Below are 21,184 nucleotides of genomic sequence, written 5' to 3' on the forward strand. Positions count from 1 at the left end.
CCAAAGAAAAACGGATGTGGTTTCAGACACGTCCGGAGGCCACATGCCCTGCTTGGCTATATAGTAATGAAGCCTTAGAGATTCTCTCTTCTTCTGCTTTAAACTTGCTAAGAGCTGACCACTGACTCAGATGATAGAATTCATGGTCATTTGATGAGCTGGCCTCTGAGCAAGAGGTCTTTCAAAGAGAACAAAATACTTTGAGATTGCCTTGGCTTTAAAAAATGGTTTCTTGGACAATAGAGAGTTCATTGCTGGATTGATTTCGGTTTCCTCTGTGTCACTTATTTTCAGGTGCTGACAAAGACCTCAAAAAAGTCTTAACATCTTTTACTTGCATGACAGTTCTCAGTCTGTGTTAAATACCTGAAGTCAGAACAAATGATTTTAAAATGTTCTATTTAACAATATAGACCTAGTATATATAGGGCCCTATTTTAACCATCTAAACGCATTGTCTAAAGCGCACGGTCTAAACGGGCGTGTCCGGTTCCACTTTCTCTAATTTAATGACGGGAAAATTGTTTGTGCGCCAAGCACACGGCCTAAAAGGGTTGTTCCTATTCTCATAATGAATAATGGGTGTGTTTTGGGCGTAACGTGCAATAAACCAATGAGAGTCTCAGCTCTCATCCCCTTTAAACGCCAGTTGCACTGATGCCATGCCGAATTCCTATTTAAATGGCGGAATTTGTAAACTGAAAAACAAAATATTGCCGTTTGTACTCTAAAAAAAACGTGTGGAGAGCTTTCAGCACCAGGACAGCGCTGTGAAAGATGTTGCAACCTTGAAAAGCATGAAAACTGTTCTCATCTCATCATATCCAAAGGTACAGAGTCATCATATACAATAAATCCGTGGGGTAGCAAATAAAAAAAACTTTCACACTATATTTTACGGCATCACTGTTACAGTGTAAGTATACATTTAAGTACTAAGTAATAATCATTAACAACATGTACTTTCTAGAGGGTTGGGGTTTGGATTAGGGTTTGGTTTAGGCTTAGTTGTATGTAACTATGCATAATTAACTGTTATTACTATGAACATGTGTATCAAAGACCCCTTAAAATAAAGTGTTACCAAAAAAACTTTTAAAAATATATGCAATATGTGCATTTGTTTAAAGCAAAACATTTAATATCTTACAGGCTGCAGGTGAAGCAGCTCTTTACGCCTTCTAACATCTCATAATCAATCCTCATTTATGTCCTAGAGACTAAATAATACAACCCCAAAACAGAAAAAGTTGGGACACTGTAGAAATTGTGAGTAAAAAAGGAATGGAATAATTCACAAATCTCATAAGCTTATATTTTATTCACAGTAGAATATAGATAACATATCAAATGTTGAAAGTAAGATATTTTGAAATGTCATGCCAAATATTGGCACATTTTGGATCTCATGAGAGCTACACATTCCAAAAAAAGTTGGGACAGGTAGCAATAAGAGGCCAGAAAATTTTAATGTACATATAAGGAACAGTTGAAAGACCAATTTGCAACTTATTAGGTCAATTGGCAACATGATTGGGTATAAAAAGAGCCTCTCAGAATGGCAGTGTCTCTCAGAGGTCAAGATGGGCAGAGAATCACCAATTCTCCCAATGCTGCGGCGAAAAATAGTTTTCTGAGCTTCTCAGAGAAAAAATGCAATGAGATTGAAGTTATCATCATCTACAGTGCATAATATCATTCAAAGATTCAGAGAATCTGGAACAATCTCTGTGCGTAAGGGTCAAGACCGGAAAACCATACTTGATGCTTGTGATCTTCGGGCTCTTAGACGGCACTGCATCACATATAGGAATGCTACTGTAATGGAAATCACAACATGGGCTCTGGAATACTTCCAGAACACATTGTCAGTGAACACAATCCACCGTGTCATTCGCTGTTGCCAGCTAAAACTCTGTAGGTCAAAAAAGAAGCCATATCTAAGCATGACCCAGAAGGTGTTTTCCCTGGGCAAGGCTCATTTAAAATGGACTTTGGCAAAGTGGAAAACTGTTCTGTGGTCCAACGAATCAAAATTTGAAGTTCTTTTTGAAAAACTGGGATGCCATTTCATCCGGACTAAAGAGGACAATGACAACCCAAGTTGTTATTACCCCTTTTTTCAGAAGCATCTCTGATGGTTTGGGGTTGCATGAGTGCGTGTGGCATGGTCAGCTTACACATCTGGAAAGGCACCATCAATGCTGAAAGGTTTATCCAAGTTCTAGATACATATGATCCCATTCAGACGTCGTCTCTTTCAGGGAAGACCTTGCATTTTCCAACATGACAATGCCAGACCACATGAAGAGCTCTTTTCCAAAACGCGATAAACGCCATTTTAAAAAAAAATGAGTTTGTCATGTCATTTGGCTGTGTACTGAACCTATTCACTGCTCCATGAATGTTTTATGTCAAATCATTACATTTCCTTGTTAAAATGTAGGTACAAGATGCCGTTCTTTTCCAAAACGCGATAAGCGCCGAGCCTATTTTTAGCCTAAACGCGATTTATCCTCTCGACCAATCAGAACTCGATGAGCGTTCGACGCAATCCAATGGCGGCGCTCTGAGCAGTTGTTTATTTATGTTCATTCATTACTCAAAATGAGGATTAATGTCATGTTAATACATCACCCGGAGAAGGTACCCGTTTGCAAGGCGATCTTCATCAAAGTGTTTGGTATGTACAACTTTCGTTTCAGAACTGGCTCGTTTAATACCGTTTTGTACGTTCGCGATAAAGTTTTTTTCCTGTGAAGAAGCCTGCTAACGTAACATGAAAAGTACTGAATAGTTCGATAGCCTGCTGATAGACAGACATGGCGTTTGATACATTGACCAATGTTGTGCAAAAGTACAAAATGTGGGTAGTGAACAAAGCAGGGACATCTGTAAAGTTGTGCTTTTTGGATTGGACATTATGAGCGCGTTGTTACATGGTATGTCATTAAGAACAGAACGAGCCGAGGGGAGCTCGCTGTGTGTGCGTGTGAGGTTAATACAAACTGTGTGTAGACGAGAGAGAGAGAGAGAGAGAGAGAGAGAGAGAGAGAGAGAGAGAGAGAGAGAGAGAGAGAGAGAGAGGTGAAATATTAAGCAAAAGGGGTTCCTAATGCCCTGCTAAGGAGAAAACTGAAATGGTGGAGGGAGTAATAGCAAGTAAGTTATGTGTAATTCTGTTTATTTCATACTGGCTCCAATGTATATCACAATCTGAATAATTTACTTATTCATTTATAGTATGAAGAGTCCCTGAGTATATGTTGCATATTCTCTTATTTGTTTTTTTGTTTTTTAAAGAAAAAACATACATTTATGGAAAAAATATATGGATTTGTAGCGTTTTGAAAAAAAATTAAATTAACTTTGAATTTATAATCAACAATATTGTTGTTTGATTTAATAATCATTATTCAACATGTTCAGATTGAGCAAAAAAAACATTTTAAAAGAATAAATTGAATAATCACAAAATGTGTGGGTCTAGGTAAAAACTTTTTCTGGAAACTATTGAAATGGATTTATAGCGTTTTGGAAAAGAGCTCTTCACATAGTGCATCAATTACAACATCAAGACTGCATAGAAGAAGGATCTGAGTACTGAAATGGCCAACCTGCAGTCCAGATCTTTCACCCAAAGAAAAGATTTGGTGCATCATAAAGCGAAAGATGCGACAAAGAAGACATAAGACAGTTGAGCAACTAGAAGTCTGTATTAGACAAGAATAGGACAACATTCCCATTCCTAAACATTGGTCCTCCTCCAGCTGTTCCTTTATATGCACATTTAACTTTTCTGGCCTCTTATTGCTACCTGTCCCAACTTTTTTTGGAATGTGTAGCTCTCATGAAATCCAAAATGAGCCAATATTTGGCATGACATTTCAAAATATCTTACTTTCAACATTTGATATGTTATCTATATTCTACTGTGAATAAAATATAAGTTTATGAGATTTGTAAATTATTCCATTCCTTTTTTACTCACAATTTCTACAGTGTCCCAACTTTTTCTGTTTTGGGGTTGTAATATTTTACATTTTAATCCTTTGATTTTACATATTTTCAAATGTTCCATCCATGTGATTGTCGTCCCGTTTATAGGCCATATTACAAACATGCTCATTAAATAACAAAAACAATATTGCGCCATTGATTTGTAGCAAATGGCTCGGAGTCAGATTGGGGCCATTTGGCATCTGGATTTCAACAGCCCTAAAATTGTGATAATTAGATAACCCTGTCTCCTCTATCACCTATCAAGGCTGTAAAGTGGGCGACAATTAAAACAAATGCCGTCTTCAAAGGAAGTTCAAAGGAATTCCACCAGAGTCCACAGTCGCCAGAGACACAGCAGGGGGGGCACGGACTATATGTCTCTGATGAAACCACATTTAAAGATCACAATGAGCTGTTTAAATGTGTATATATTTTATATCCCTTTACTGCATGATCGTGTATGTGTGATGTAACTGTGTGTTAACACTCTAGTTAGATTTTGTTCACTGTAGCATGGTTCATATCTTAGGTATGAAATTATTATTCAACGTGATCTTAAACCCATGTCTTGTCTAGTATCAAATTAATCCACTCTTTATTTCCTAATCATTTCTATGTATCATATTACCATAAGCCGCATCAATGTCATTTAATATCGATTTGAAGAGTTATGGAAACAAACTTTTATCATTTGGCATTTACGCAAATGTGATGTCTGAAAGAACAAAGGCTTGTTTCCCGCGCGATCGAACACTTCGCACATTGGTCATTTCACCTAAAATGGGCTGGGCGCGTGAAAGGTCAAAACGGCCTATCGTCCAAGCCATCGTTGCTCAGTTGCTCAATCGCTCAATCACCCAGGAGCGCTCAGTCGCTCGGTTACTCAGGTAACCCGTCAGCGCAGTTTGGAAACTCGCTGAGACTCACCCAGAGTCCCTCGGATTCATCATCTTTTCTCTGAGCCCTGTCCTTCTCTTCGGGACAGCAATTTCCTGGCTTGCACTTTGCACTTCGAGTTCGGACAATTTACGCGGAACACTCCGCCATACGGAACAACCAAACGGACTTACGAGCACACCTGGATTATCTCTCTCTCTCTCTGCTCGCACCCGCGCGCACAAGAAACTTCGTATTACATCACAAAGAGCCAAATGCAAGTATTAACCTTGTTCTACTCGCTGATGTTTAAGCTTTACCCCTTATGAAAATTAAGGCGATCCTTAGAGATTTTCCGATGGTTTGTGCAGATGTTAAGCAATAGTGTTTTTGCCAATCTTTTACTCTCTCTCTAGCTTTTCAGTCTTTTCTTTCTCATCTATGTTTTATGTTATTGTATATGTGTATGTTTAGTTAGTCATTGTGTGTACTTCGTTTTGTAGTTAATAAACCGGTTTTGCATTTTCACAATTGAATTGTTTCTGTGTTCAATGCTCACGAAATTAAAGTCACTATTTCTGCCTTTTGATCCAGCTACACGCTGCGAGTAGCACTGTAGCCTATATCAGTAAGAAGGTTAATTTTAAAGGCCATGAAATTAACATTTCTTAGACGTTAATATACGATTATGGATATATGTCTTCGGTGGACGAACATATTAATTAATTGTTATTATTAATTCTGCTACGCCAGGTAAAACCTGATAAACTTGTATAATTAATTACAGTTAGTTATACATAATATTCCCTTTTGAGCTAAAATCTAAGATTCCCTTGGGAATCCCCGTAGTATTACAGTCGGAGGTTTATATTGTTTCAAATAACTTTATTCCCCTCCTCCCGCTGAATCGCTACAGATTTTAGACTTTAGACCAGGTTTTTGTTGGTCAATGGCGTAGTCTTTTTTGTTGCCTTAAATAGCAACGTGCCAACAATGCGCCCGAACACACCGCTCAGACCAGAACGACCATGGGTGCAAAATTGGGCTCAATTGCATTTGCCATTTAAACAAAGTGGCGCTAAACGTGAAAATTATAATTGTGGCGGGTTGAAATTGGCAAAAGACCCTTGCGCTGCGTATTGCGCTGCATTGCGCCAGGTATATGATAGAGCCCATAGTAGCTCAATTGGTAGAGCACTGCATTTGCATTGGAAATGTCATGCCTTTGATCCCTAGGGGGTCAACACATAATGTACTGATAAATTATATACCTTGTATATAATGAACTGTAAGTCACTTCAGATAAAAGTGTCAACCAAAAAGAATAAATGTTTAGCATTTGCATTCCTGGCATCTAAATGCGAGTTGCTTGGTAAATGCATGCGGTTCCTAAAGTTGTCTTTGCTTCATGGCCATTCAGTTCTGGAAAAAAAATCCAATCACCTGTTTCATAAATGTCTTGAGTTACTGATCAGTCTTCATTAACAAGATGCTTCACTGAATGTAGCTACTTTTTAACCCTTTTCACATAGCATGTTAATCCCTGAAAATTCCCAGAAAACTGTTAATGTGCCTTCTGTGTGAATGCAAACACCTCATGTAATGGATTCTAGGTTAGCTCTAAGGGCCTATAACATTTCTGGAACACATCCTAGAACATACAAAAAGCAGAAACAACGCTCTAATGGATGTGTCATAGTGACGAAGCATGTGTCATCGAAACGACATCATTTAGCTGTTTGACACAGGGGTTTTAAATGCGGATCATGGAGCTCCTCACTATCTGTGCTAAAAATTAAGAGAGTTCTAAAAATGAAAGAAAGACAAATTGTGCATTTGTTTATGATCGAAACAGATAATAAATGCATGCGCATAGTTTCTTGTGAGAGAGATTGTGAATATTAATCAAACTTTAGGAAAAAAATCCACCAATGTCTCTTTACAGGATCTTTATGGGGTGTGTGTAAGCCAAACACTCTTGTACCTTATTGTTTAATTATATAACTTACAACTTTCATTTGATGGGGTGCTGTTTTTAGCCTCACAAACTAATTTCTATGTAATCATACATGTCACGTCTTCCTGAGAGAAAGCACATGCTTATAGCCTAAGGATAATACTAATTGGTATTATCTGTAGAGGGATGTAGGTTCCCTAATTGGTTCTTTCTGGAACTGTGTGAAAACAATTAAGCTCAATGTACAAAGAGAAGAATGACGCTATTGTAACATGCTCAAATACAATTAAATATAAAAAATTAAGGTGCTACTTTACAACAATGCCATACAACCATTTTTTAAATACCTATTTCTTTCTTGCATCTTAATAATCTGAAGAACCAAAAATAGAGTATGTCATTGTGTAGCACTTTTATTTTGTAAAGGTGAATGTAGTGATTAAATTTAACCAAGGATATCCAAATAGGGCCTCAAGCATGGGCAAAATATGTTTTTGATTAACCTTGTAAAAATATATTAATAAAAAGCATTGACTCATATGTAATAAGACGTAAAATTTCCTTTATGTTCTAAGTCCTCATTTGAATTCTAAATGTAGATGATTATACAGCAGATAACAAAGACATGTGTCAAACATAATGTGTTGTCTCACTGCTTAAGGTGAAGCCATTGACCCCTAATACATGTACACTTACAACCTTGCATAAATTCAGTTTCAGTAGCTGTGGCGTACTGCTTAATATTACCGTAACCTGTCCAACACTTTGCTAAACCAGGATAAGGTTAATTTAATGTGCAGCAAATCCAAAGAAGATGATTTCATGGCTAACAGACGAGTGATTGAAAAAGATAAAGGTAATTAAATCCCTCTTTGTGGAGATAATTATTAATGATCTAGGCCAGTGACCCTATTATACCCTCATGATAACCATTCGGCCTCTGAATCATGTGGTTGGGTCACAAGAGTGAATGAATTTTATTGGACATTGGGTCTCGTTCATTAAGCATGCATACTTACAAATTTGTGAATGAGATGTGCGTACGGATGTTTTCATGAACAAACCGTGATTCAACAAAAACTTACGTTTAAAAATGTCTTCTAAATGTATGCAAAAATTCAAGAAAACCTAAAGCCACTTGTACGCAATAATCAGGCTATAATTATAATGTTTATAATAATGTTGTTATATAAAATTTACTAGATTCTTTTTTCTGTATTATATATTATTATAAATTATCTATATTATTAATTTAGACATTATATTATATATTACTTGTTTTTTCTACACATATAAAGAAGTTGCACGTAATGCCAAATCTTTACACTTCCTCACTTTTTAAATCTCTATATGAAAGCGTCTGCTTAAAGGGACATTCCACTTTAAAAAAAATATATATGTTTATTTATATATATATAGTCCTATCCATATCTTTAACCATAAACCATGCAAACACATTGTTTTTTACCAAATACACAAAATAACTTTGTTTTTAGCAATGAAATAGGTGCACTTTAAGATACAGACTGTAGACTTTGAGGGTCAAACTTATTTGGGTATTGTATGGCACACATACAGATGATGCCTTTAAAAACGCGCGTTTTCTCCCGCGGCATTCGCCAAATCGTCTGGCGGAGTCACGCAGAATTCTGCAAGTGTTTTCGGGGGGGGCTACTTTCCCTTTTCCCTTAATGTTTTTCGCTTCACAGAAAATCCACCAGGTGGCGCATAAAAAACTAAATTTTTATATGCGTTGTCATTGCGGTTGTTTCCAGAAGTTAATAAGGGCATTGCTGAATATTTAACATTTCTATTAAAACAGCAAAGTGATGTCAACCCCTTCTTGCCAGCATAACAGCACATACATATATTAAGATGACTGTACGTGCAATGGGCATTTATACTAAGTGCAACAAAGAATTTAGTGTGAGCCTAATACACTTAACTCTATTTACAATGAATATCTTAATTATTTGTGTTGTCGAATTTTGACACTGTTTCATTGTTTGTTCATAATATTATTAATTATGTCAGTTTTTCTAAAAGTATTAATATTTTAAAGAGATTCATGTGGTATAAAAATACATGTTTTAAAGTTATAAATGTTGTAAAAATATATAAGTATTATTGTTCTTAATATATTAAGAACAATAATATGACACATGTATATTGCGCTAAATTGCTTTACATATGGAAAGAGGAATTCTTCTCAACCACCACCAATAAAGTTTAAAAAATATTCTTTAGAAAAACGGCGTTTAAACCCACGCAGAGCGAACAAGAAAACATGGGCCTATGCTTACATACTGTACAGTGGGCATATGATATCTTTATTTAGTTTTACATATTTAAAACTTTAATAATACCTTTCTTGCGCATATAGGCAGTCAGTGTTATGATTTTTTTTTAATCCTTTCAGCCGTTATTAATAACAGTAAAAATATTCAGTGGCTTTGTAAATATACTACTAAAATAATGGATTAAAGTAACTTTATAAAATCTCTTAATGTCACTTATGTATTTTTTAGTTGGTCAAAACAAAATAAATGGCTAGAAATAGAACAGACATTTTAATTTAAAATGTACATATATTATAGGCGTATATTATAGGTCCTTCCAGATATCTTATCTCAGACGTTCGCAGTCAACACTTTTAAAACTTATTTATATAAAATCTAATTTATAAATTAAGAAACAAAGTTTTAAGTTAAGACAATAATAAATATGTTTATTTTTATTGAAAGAAAAACGTAGAAAATGTTATTATGGGTATAGTTGATGCAAATAAAGTGTGCAGTATACAAAAAATGCAAACAAATTATTTCTAAAAGTGGCAAGATTTAAAAAAAAAATAAAGGTGGTATAAAGAAAGACATGAGAAAAGTAGAGGTATGCAAAAGAGCACAGTTTAGTTATTGTTAATTAAAGCGGTTTTATACACCTTTGTTTGAATTGACAAACATTTTATTCGCCACTTTCAACACATTTTGTGATTGATTTACTGATTTATTGTAGTGCGAATGCCCTCTAAGGTTTCTTCATTATGAGCAAAAATACATTATCGAAACATTTTAGATGCTTTTAGATATTACCAGACAACCTTGAGCATTATCTAGACCTGTTAGTGGAGAGTAAATGTCCTTGGTAAAAGAAAAACGGATTGATACCTAAATTACCTTTTTCAGGTTTTCAGGAACATTATGCTTAGTGCAATTATATTTAAGCACAGAATCAGTGCAAATGTAAAGTAAAATAAATATAAAGAATAGTCACAAATATAACTTGTGAGCATATAAGGATATATGAGTATAACTAGATTGTTGTGTACAAGACAATACAACCTAGTGCTTAAGCCATAAATCAAAAATAATGAGAATAGTACAGTATAACCATTTCTGCCTTTTTGCATGATTTTTCCCAAAATGACCTCGCATGCACAGTTGACTTAAAGTAATTTTTTTCAAACTGCACTTATTGACCAACTTCACCAGCTAGACGAGTGCCAAACAAGCAATATATTGCATAAGCCAAGTCATACCAGCATGTGAATTCACATTTGTCTAAATAGTTTATTGATTTGAGCCGAGATATTTTCTAAATCTCTCTCTCTCTCTCTCTCTCAGCGATTTGTGCTGTGACATGAAGGTTTCTTTAAAGCCCCTATTGTTGCCTGCTGGTGTCATAAAGCCTAGTGGAAACATTATACACAGTAGAGAGGATGCAGCTTGTGGGAAATTCCCAGTGTGAGAGCTCACTCAATCAGCATTCAGCTGTGGGATTGAGATCCGGCCCTTTCCATTCAACTCTCGGTTTCTTCCGAGCCGCATACGACTGTCACTCTGAGCATCTTTCTGGTTCTGGAATTTGATTTCGAGAAGTCACATTGGATAAAAATAGTGCCAGATCCTTCTAATCAGTAATCTGTTGACAAGAGGAAACTGGCCTGTATTGACTCAAGTGAAGATTTTGAATGAAGGCTCGGGCAGGGGTTGACGTACGCTAATCAGGAGGCGAACCATTGATTTTTCCGTTAAATAAAGAAAGAGGCGATGCAGAAGGATATGGGAATAAAAGATTTGAGTGATTGCATGTGGTGTTTTATATTTCCTTGAGTGTTCACTTTTGTTAATATTTCTATGTTAAGATGAAAGATTTTATTAGGCTTCTTTAGTGCGAAAGACCACAGGGTTGATTTATAGAGGAAACGTTTTTTTTTTTTTTTTATAGAGGAAACTAGGAGGGTTGGGATGCTGAAACTGACTGACAGAGATGTGAAGGAAAACGTTTTCCCTTCAGTTGCAAGTTACGAAAAGACTTACGAAAAAAACTTTTTATCACTTGCTTTAAAAAAACAAATATACCCAGATATGCCTCAGGGTCCTGTTTCAAAAATATAATATCTCATTTATGATCTTGAATATCTTATGGCAAGACGTACATCACAAGGTATGTTTCGAGGTGGCTAATTTTTACGATTATGAGGATAAAGTATTTATGAAGCCATACCCCCAAACCCAGTGTCACTTTGGTGAAAGCAAAGCATACAAAAACAAATGAATTTTCGAATTCATATTAATTAACTACCTTGTAAAATATGTACGAATTCTCATGAAGTCAGTCTGGACTTTTCTAAAATTAGCAAGGGCATTGCAGGTGTTGGATAGAGTGGATGGCTAATCCATTTATTAGCAAAATCTGAATATAGGGGAGAGCGGGACACAACCTAACAATTTTTGATTTTGGCTCAATCATTATAAAAATATTTGAGTTTGATTAATTATATTTTTACACAAGCAAAACACATCTCTGCTACAAATTACCATTTGAAGGTGTTTCTAGTACTTACCATTCTTGGACAATTTCACCAAACATGACAGAAGTGCAAATGTTACAACTTACCCCATAGGTTCAAGTTTGCAGGCAAATATTTCAATACTATTTTATTATATATACTTGAAGTGGATATTGTTTATATATCGGTCTATAATAGACGGGTACACTATTCATCCCTCATCTAACCATAGTTCAACTATAAATGGATACAAATGTCTAAATATGTAAAAAAGCAGCACAATTATGAAAAAAGCAATAATTTTATATGTTATCCGGTCTGTAAAAACTATACTTAAGTCTCAAAATCAAATTCTGAGATAATAAAAATCAAAGTCTAATTTTAGCCATTAATTTCATTATGATTTTAATCTTTGACATGACCCTATTCAATCAATACTAAAAAGATATAAACAAAAATAAATTTTGACACAATTTTTGATAAGACATGTATTTGTTGGCAGCCAGCAATCATTTGTGTGTAGCCTATTTAAAACAATGGCAAGAATGACGCTAACGTTAGTGATGCTATGTTTTAGTCAACAAGACACTGATTAATATGACATAGCATTGGATTTGGTATCTGAGACACCCAACTCAAAAACCGGAAAAAAAATCTTATGATGAAAAAATGTACTTACATGCCACCAAAACACTCTTTCATTAATAACTCTATGTAAAAACATTATTCCTTTCCATAAATTTGCGGGAGACAATTTTTTGGCAGCGTGAAAACAATACGGAAAAAAACTAATCACTCAACCCTATGCAATGATGTAAATGGTCTGTGTTACAACTAACCCCGCGTCAGTTTTTGCCCATCGCAAAAATATACATTCTCAAGCTTGACAGCAAAACATATATTTTGACTGGCTAATTTGTCTGGACAATTTATCGAGGGGTATAAAAATGTGTGTCTATGTAATGTAGAGATAGATTGGAGAATATGACTATTATCCAATTAAAACAATGCAGATTTTGATGTAACCCGATGATTAGTCTAAAGTTTAGATATTCTCAGGAAGTACGCTGTAGATCCTTCGAGTCACAGCTGGGAATGTCTGACAGTGAAAGACAAAGCAGTCACTAATGATAATGAAGATGCTAATGCTGATTATAATTACATGTGTATTTTTTGACAGAAGAAGAGGACCTCATGGGTGTTTTAGCGCTGTGCTGTGCTATGTGCCTATTTATGTTTATCTCTCTTCCCCATAACCTCTGCTGTAAGGACAGATGGAATAAAGCTAATACAACACGTCTATGAATAAAGGCCTTTAATGTCTTTATAGGGCAGTAAATGAGAAATAACTAGCAGCTTATGTGTGTTTTTACTCTGTCCTGCAATAACAAAGTTTTGTAGCATCTCTGTAAAAAGCAACTTCACAGATGCCGCTATAGCACAGGGACCGCATCAGGTCCCTCTATGTGTGCTTTGCTAAAAACACAAGCTGCTGTCTGCTGGAGCCCTGCCCTCCATGTTAGCAGGGGAACCCAGTGAGAGATTTCCAGAAGAGATGCATTTGTAGATTGGCTTAAATTGGATCCAGCACACAGATGGAGGCATGGGTGGTTTTGACTCTTCTCCTGCGTGGATCTTGTACTCATGTTCAGCATCATCCAGGGACTGTATTTTAGTGAAGGTGTTGAGGGGAATGTTTCTGCTAATAAACCAAGGTCTTTAAAGAGCACATATTTCATTGATAAAAAACAACATTATTTTGTGTATTTGGTATAATACAATGTGTTTGCATGGTTTATGGTTAAAACACATTATTTTCCACGTACCATACATTTTTGTAGATCTCTACCTGAAATGCACAGAATTAAAAAGTATTTTTAACATGTACTAATACACACTTACAAACAAAAGGAAATGTAAAATCGTGAATCGGACCATTGGTGCTTTTTAAGTAAATTACCTTTTTTATGTTTTACTGAAAGTTAATACTGAAACTGTTTAGCTTATTTTAAAGGTATAGCGGAAGATTTTCTTTTTCCGGGTGGATCGTCAAGACTATTGGTAATCCTAGTTGTCAATCATTCTGGTGATATGTTGACGTAAGGCCGTCATACGTGCTCTTCCCTGGCTTCGCTTTCTGCACATGCGCACTTTCAGGTGTATATGTGTGGTGGTCTATGGTTTCAGCCATTCATTGAAGCTCGCGTTCTCACCGTGTTTTTTCAAAATGTCTGAGGGTCGCAAGAGAAAAAGTGTCTACATGTTGTATGACAAGAAGAAAAAAGGCCTCTGAAGAAAGAAACAAGACCATGGTGTTTTTGGATAATATTTTACATGCTGGCTTGCACTAAAACCACAGGTTGGGCTTCCCATGCAAAGTTTCTACTCGACAGGTAAAGTTTGTCATGCTATTTGGAGAAATCCATTTAAAATCACTGCTAGTAAAAGTTGATGTAAGCTTTGATCAGTGATGCTAGCCTTGGCTTAAAGTGCCCATATTATGACAGCTTTTCCACAAGTTAAATAGGTGTATGAGTTCCATAAAGCATGTTTCAAAAGTTGTTTGCTCGAAATAGCTTGTAGGAAAAGATTGTTACCCATCTCTAGTAGCCTCTGTTTCAGGGCAGTTCAGATTGTGCCGTTTTGAGCTAGTCATTACATATTTATGAGCTGCTGCTCCTTTGATCACGCCCCACTACTAAAGTTATGTGCGCGTGCATAGTGATATCGTGAGCAGTACAGACCATACTGTGTTATTATTTTATATATTATTATTATTATAAACGGTTTATGTTGCCAACAGACAAATCAAGCAGAAAAGTATCACTAATAAGTAACGTTACACTACAGGAGAAGAAACTCATGACACACAATGATTCCAGAGTAAATTGTGATGTAGGAGTTTCAACAATATACGCGTTTTCCCTGGACAATACTAACATATTCCAGTTATAAAACATTTTCAAACGCATTATTTTCGCAAATTACAGAAATTAAGACCCAGCGGAGGATGTATACTGCTGGTGGACCGCGTGCTAATTGCTAGAAGCTAGCGGAAGGTCCCGACTGTTACAGTTATTAGAGGCTCGGGGGTTAGCCTCGTCAGAAAAGCCGGGGGGGGGGGTAAGGCAAAACACTCGGTTAGTTTGGCAAAACACTTTTAGTTTGGCAAAGCACTAATACTTGGTTCTTGTAGAATTGTAAAATAAAGCCTTTAATATTTTTTTTAACTTTCGAAACCACGCTGCAAACTATCTAGCCTGCAAAAATATCTATATAGCCTAACTTAAACAATTTTAACATCACTATACATTTAAAAGGTATAATTTACGGGATTAGCATCAATGTATGATATCTGTTTTGAGATATAGATGCTCTAATATAGTATTTTGTGACAGAAGATGACAACATGCAAAATATAACGTGACTTCTTACCTGTTTTTGTTGATACAACGATCGCGAATCTAATCCAGTCTGTTTCAGATGTGTGAATGATCCATGAAAGTCCAATAAAATACATTCAATGACCATTTTTGTCCACAAATGCGTATAATCCGTGAAATATAGATAAATAGTGACCATCTGTTATAGTCTGTGATAGTCTGTTGTTTACATTACATTTCGGTAACACACTGTATATAAGATTACTCCGGGTTCCAATAACCATGCATTTAAACTTTGTTTTTAAAAGTAGGCGGGATTATAATCCATAATATCCAGAGCCATATTCATGGCTCTGATAATATCCAAATTGCTGTTATTTCCGTGAGACATGATAACAGCATAGAGGGTGTGACTGCTCTGTGCTCTCTAGCTACCTGGTGGGTGGAGACCTGCGAGTGGGGTGGTGGGCGGGTGCGCAATCTGAGACTCAAGGCAGAGGACATTCAGAAACCTGTATCTCACTCAAAACAGCATGGATGGATTTTTTTCCAAGTTTGTATGCGTGTGGGAGCATCAGAGACACAAATGAACACCCCAAAACCCAGAAAAAGTGAGTTTTTCATAATATGGGCACTTTAAGTCACGAATCGCACAGACATGGTAAACATGAAGACAGCAACTTGTAAACAGAGCAAGGAGAAGAACTAGGCTCGTGCATGCCCTCTCTCGTGCACACGTTTAATAGGCGTTCCCTCTCTGGAGCAAGTAGAGTGTTGTGCATATGCATTTTTTTTTAAGTGGAGGGATGGCTGTTTTAAAAAATTCTGGAAAATCTTCTGCTAGACCTTTAAATACTTTTTCAAAATGTAGTATTATCATATATTGAATTTCTGTTATAATGTTGAGTGATATTTGTGACCATGTCTGTAAAATCCAGGCTAAAGTCTAACGAGGTAATTATGAGATTTGGAGCATCAAAACTTGATTTATCTTTCAAACCGTGTGTATTACTTTGTCAATATTAGATATATCAAGGTTATATTTTTTATGAAATGTTCTTCACATTATGTACCACATTAAATTATGTATCACTTCACATTTAATCTCAAATAAAATGAGAAATAAATTTTTGGTAGATAGACAGGGTCACATTTTGACTAAAATAACATTCAAACCATCTTCAGGAATTTCTCATAAGTATTAAGTTTAAAGGAACAGTATGTAAGAAATTTATATCAATTAATCATAAAATGGCCCTGATATGTCACTAGACATTAAGAAATCATTTTCATTTCAAATACTTATATCACTGACAACATTGGTCTGGCCAGGATATTTTCATTTAAAAAGTGGAGTTGCAGCCCTCAACTGATGTTTATGTTGTCATGTTGTGTATTGGCCACCAGCTGTGTGATTGCAATACCAGTTTTGGCCACAACCCTACATACTGTTCCTTTAAGATTACTGTGTACCCTTGTAATACACACAGTGGTAAAGTAAATAAATAAGTAAAAAATCATGACTTACACTAATAAATTGTTTATAATAAACAATGTAATATTACATTAAAGGGCACCTATGGTCGGATTCATGATTTTACATTTTCTTTGGTGTGTAAGTGTGTATTATTACATGTTAACGATATGCAATAGGTACAAATCCCAAAGTAAATGATGGCGTGAGTTATAGTTTCCAACGTAATTCTTATTTCTTCGACAACAACAAACACACGGATTGTAAGCAACAGTTTACGTCCTGAGATTGGTGATATTATCATAATTCCTCCCACTTCTGACTCGCAGCCTGTAAGTTAACTCCTGTTAGCATTGCATTGTGAACGAATCTTTCAAACATGGTAAGGAGCATCATATATCCGTCTGATGTCAGAGGTATTCAGGCCAATCACAACGTAAGGATTAGCTGGCCAATCAAGGACATAGCGCTTTTCAAATCGATGATTTTTGTACCAAATCAATGAGTAGAAAATCTGGAGCCACAAAAATGTACGTTATGTGGAAAATAATGTGTTTTTTGAACCATAAACCATGCAAACACATTGTATTATACCAAATACACAAAATAACATTGTTTTTAGCAGTGAAATAGGTGCACTTTAAAAAAAAAGAATTGCCAGTTTTTATTTTATTGGAACTTTAAGTGTAAAGAGTTTAAACAGATTAAAGTGTAAACAGAAAATCTCTTGTCATGACCTCTTTTTGAAGTCTGGCCCATCAACAAGAATGTTCTGTTGTTTAAACAGATGTATTTGTTTAAACTGGAGTTTACCCTGAGGCATATCATGGTATATTTAGCTTTAAAAGTAAAAAAAAAAAAAAAAAGGCTTTCTGATTTTATTTCACTTGAACATTTTAAACAATTGCTTAAATGTTATAAATTTGAACAATGTACATGTTTTTAATGACCCCTTTGTGTTTTAAATTGTTTTATATGTAGGCTGTAAATTTGTATTGTCTGTTGTGTTTGTTTCTGTGATTCTGTGTAATTTGTGTAATTGTTGCTCCAGGGCTCCCTTGCAAAAGAGATTTGAATATCTCAATGGGACATCACCTGGTAAAATAAAGGGTAAATAATAAAAAAAAAAGTAAATGTAAGTCATCTTTTATCAACTCACGAATGAAGGGCCACATGAAGACTCTTTCATATGATGCTTTCCTTGAAAGACTCTTTTCCTTCACATCTCTGACAGATTTTCACCTTCAACACCTCCCACCTTTAAACCCCCACAGTTTCTTCATCCTGGTCCCTTCTTTCAAGAACACTTTGATCCTGCTCTCTAAATAGTTTGATATAGGAAAAGGCCGTCTGCACAGACAGATGAGTGTGCATCAACTCTTTTTCTGTGAAATACATCTTTTATTTTGCTAAGCCCTGAGACAGCACTTCCGCTTTTCTACACTGCAGTGATAAACGTATTACAACGGTTTCTGTTGCCACCCACTTCCATTCGCATGCCCAATGCATTCCCATGCTAGTGTCACGATAATGTAGGTGTTCATAAAATAATTTATATTGGGAGGCATATTGAAAGCGTTCTCGTAGCTTATTTGCGTTAAGCGTTAGCAGCGCATACTATGGGTTTGTGTCCCATGCACAAAATAAAATGCATAGCTCAAGCCACTTCAGATAAAAAAGTTGTAAATGTACATGCATAATATGAATATGATAAAATTGTATTCCAGTTTATTGTGTACACACTTTACGATTCATTCATTTTTAATATGCACTCAGTTTTTCCGATATTTCCTTAAATTTTCCTTTAAACCAAATGTAATTTGTGTGGTATTTTGTGTTGTTGATCAGATATTCGAGGCATACAGAACTTCCTGGACCAGACCTCTCAGCAGGGAATGGACGTGTCTCTCCAGAAAGTGGAATCCAATATCAACATGATGATTACCGGAATGTTTCGCACCATGAGGGTGGAAGAGCTCCATCGCTACAGGGACACATTGCGGCGTGCTGTGCTGTTCATGAGCCCCGCTACAGCCAAAGCCTTTATTACAGAGGTACACTCAAGCACTTTCCCAAACACTTCCATATAGTATATACAAGCGCATTATAAAGCATATCACACACTCAATGCGCTCCAACACCAAACGTACCTTTTTACGCTTACTGTGCGTTTAATACAAATGGCTCCATTTCCACTAGTACATTATGCTGCATTGTGTTCAGATCTTTGGTGGCCTACTGTTTCAGCAGCAGGCATTTTTCTTCAATCTGTCAGTCCAAGCTCGGCTTAACCAGCTCATATTATTCTGATCTGTAATGATGCTGTGGTATTTTGGTGCTTTTATATCTGTTTATACAATACATCATGTCGCTACCTTCACTCTAAAGCATTTACTTAGAGTGCAAATCATTGGCATTTTCCATTTCAGCTCGCCTTTCAGACCTTTTTCTTATGGGTGATAGTAATTTATTTAGATTGAAAAACGTCACTTGTTTTAATAGCCAATATTTGTAGGGAAGCCATTAAATGGCTTTACTCCCTCTGATAACTCTCCCTGGGAATTAAACCATGAAGTATTGCTTAATCTCACATGCTATTCTCATTCGCCTTTAATTAAAAATATCTTGTGAAAAGCAATCAAAATCCAATTTTGGTGGAACATAGAATAGGACAGGAACCATCAGTAGTGGTTGAGACTGCGGGCAGCTGTAATGACTCTTGGGCCTGGGGATGATAAGTTGATTAGAGGAGCTCACAGTCTTAAAAATATGCACTTTAAGCAGGGAATCATCACATTATATTTAAAAATACAGCTGGTTTTACTGGATTTGACCCGGGGTCATTATTCCTGCGGGGAATGCTGGGTCCAGGGTCAAAAATTAAGCAGGAATTAGGGGGAACATGCCATAAGACATAAGATTTTTAAATGCAGTAATTGTTTTTCTCCATTTTTAAATGCTCAGCCTATCTGGTTTGAATGAGCTCAATTGAAATGTGTAAACATCCTTAAACAAGATGCATGTACTTAAAATTACAACATATTTTAAATCTACCGCTGCACTGTTTAAAATGTACACTTGCATAAACATAAGCTATTTTACTGAAAACAAGAGATTACATAATGACATTATGCTTCTTAAATGAATAGTTTAAGCAAAAGTTCTCTTATACTTTACTTCCCCTCATGCCATCTGAGAAGTGTATGACGTTCTGTAGCTGAACACAAATATTGTTTTTATAAATGTACTCTATCTTTTATTTTATATACATGTAGGTTCAAAAATGCTAAAGTCTCTAAAAGCACAAAGGCAATGCCCGTTGATCGCACATAAGTCAACTGCTGCTCCATGTGCGAAATTGGCATTATGGTCTTAGAGTAATTGTGAAAAACGCAAGTCTTTTTGAGTTGCTGCGCCTTTCTTCTCGAATGTGTTTTTATAAATCTTATGCCAGGCCACTGCAGCTCAGTCGTCTTTAACTTCCAAAATTCACCAGGATGCTCATTCATGCCTTCACGCAGGAGCTGATCCACGCGAGAGAGAGAGGCGGCGTAGCGCTGATTTGTATTCTTCTGACTGGTACCGTTGTAATTTTATAGTTTGTTTCACTAAACCACATATCCCTATTTTAAAGGTATTGCGGAGGATTTTCTTTTTCCGGGAGGAAATTCGAGAAAATCCTCCGCTACACCTTTAAGGAGTACTCGACATGTACTCAAGGATTTTTTAAAAACTTCTCAAAAAGAATTGAGTAATGGTGACAGCCCTTAATTCAATGTAGAGATCTATGCAGTATACAGTAGTCCTATTAGCATTTAAAGTATTATAAAAATAATTAACTGTGTTTTTTAGCAGGTAGATCTTGTCGGCTTTATCATTTTAAAAGTAGATCACCACACAAAAAAGTGTGGACACATCTGGTCTAGCATTACCATGTCAGTGTATTGATTCATTGTCCCTTCATAGTTTGCAAGAGACATTTAATAAATGTATAATTAATGTTAAATATACTAAGCGTATTTAATAAACTAAGACGTAGGATATTTAATAAATTGAGCGTATTCATCTGTCAATATGAAACGTGACTTGGCCATTCTAATTAATGATCGGAAGAATGCGTATCGACCACCGTTACTGTAAAATATGCACGTATTTCCATTTAAACTCAATTTTGGTCAAATGTGGATTATATCATCACAATGGCAAGAATATGGTTACATGTAAATATGCCGTACCATGTATGTCAATGCTACATTCAACTGCTTTTGAAATACGGTGTTTTTTTCACTTCCTGAAAAGTAACCGTTTTGGACATAATGAGTTTCATCGGGCAGCGACGATATATATATAGCTTTATTCTTATGAAAAGTAGCCTTCACGCTTGTGAATGTGGTGCATATGCGACAAAAACATGTCAACATGCGCTTAGTACATATATATATATATATATATATATATATATATATATATATATATATATATATATATATATATATATATATATATATATATATATATATATATATATATATATATATAATATGGTTATTACATATATATATATATATATATATATATATATATATATATATATATATATATAATAAGCAACATGATCTCACAGAAAGTTGTGTTATAGTCACAAAAATCCATTGCACGAAATTCAGCTCTTTTAGTGGCTTGAGCACAAATGTTTTTTG

The 21,184-nt window shown here is 35.6% G+C and overlaps 1 protein-coding gene across 3 annotated transcripts in view; it reads left to right on the forward strand.

Annotated features, from left to right (window-relative positions):
- Positions 1–21,184, forward strand: part of grid2 (glutamate receptor, ionotropic, delta 2) — a 462,370-nt gene that overhangs the window by 255,627 nt on the left and 185,559 nt on the right. For all 3 annotated transcript variants that reach the window (XR_010525685.1, XM_065247187.1, XM_065247188.1), the window contains exon 4: positions 18,333–18,538. Coding sequence is in view for 2 of the 3 variants with exons in the window: in XM_065247187.1 (XP_065103259.1) it covers positions 18,333–18,538 (206 nt within the window). In the remaining variant the exon portion in view is untranslated. The remainder of the gene's footprint in view (positions 1–18,332; positions 18,539–21,184) is intronic.

This window comes from Paramisgurnus dabryanus, chromosome 11, assembly GCF_030506205.2.
Source record: "Paramisgurnus dabryanus chromosome 11, PD_genome_1.1, whole genome shotgun sequence".
Taxonomy (NCBI): Eukaryota; Metazoa; Chordata; class Actinopteri; order Cypriniformes; family Cobitidae; genus Paramisgurnus; species Paramisgurnus dabryanus.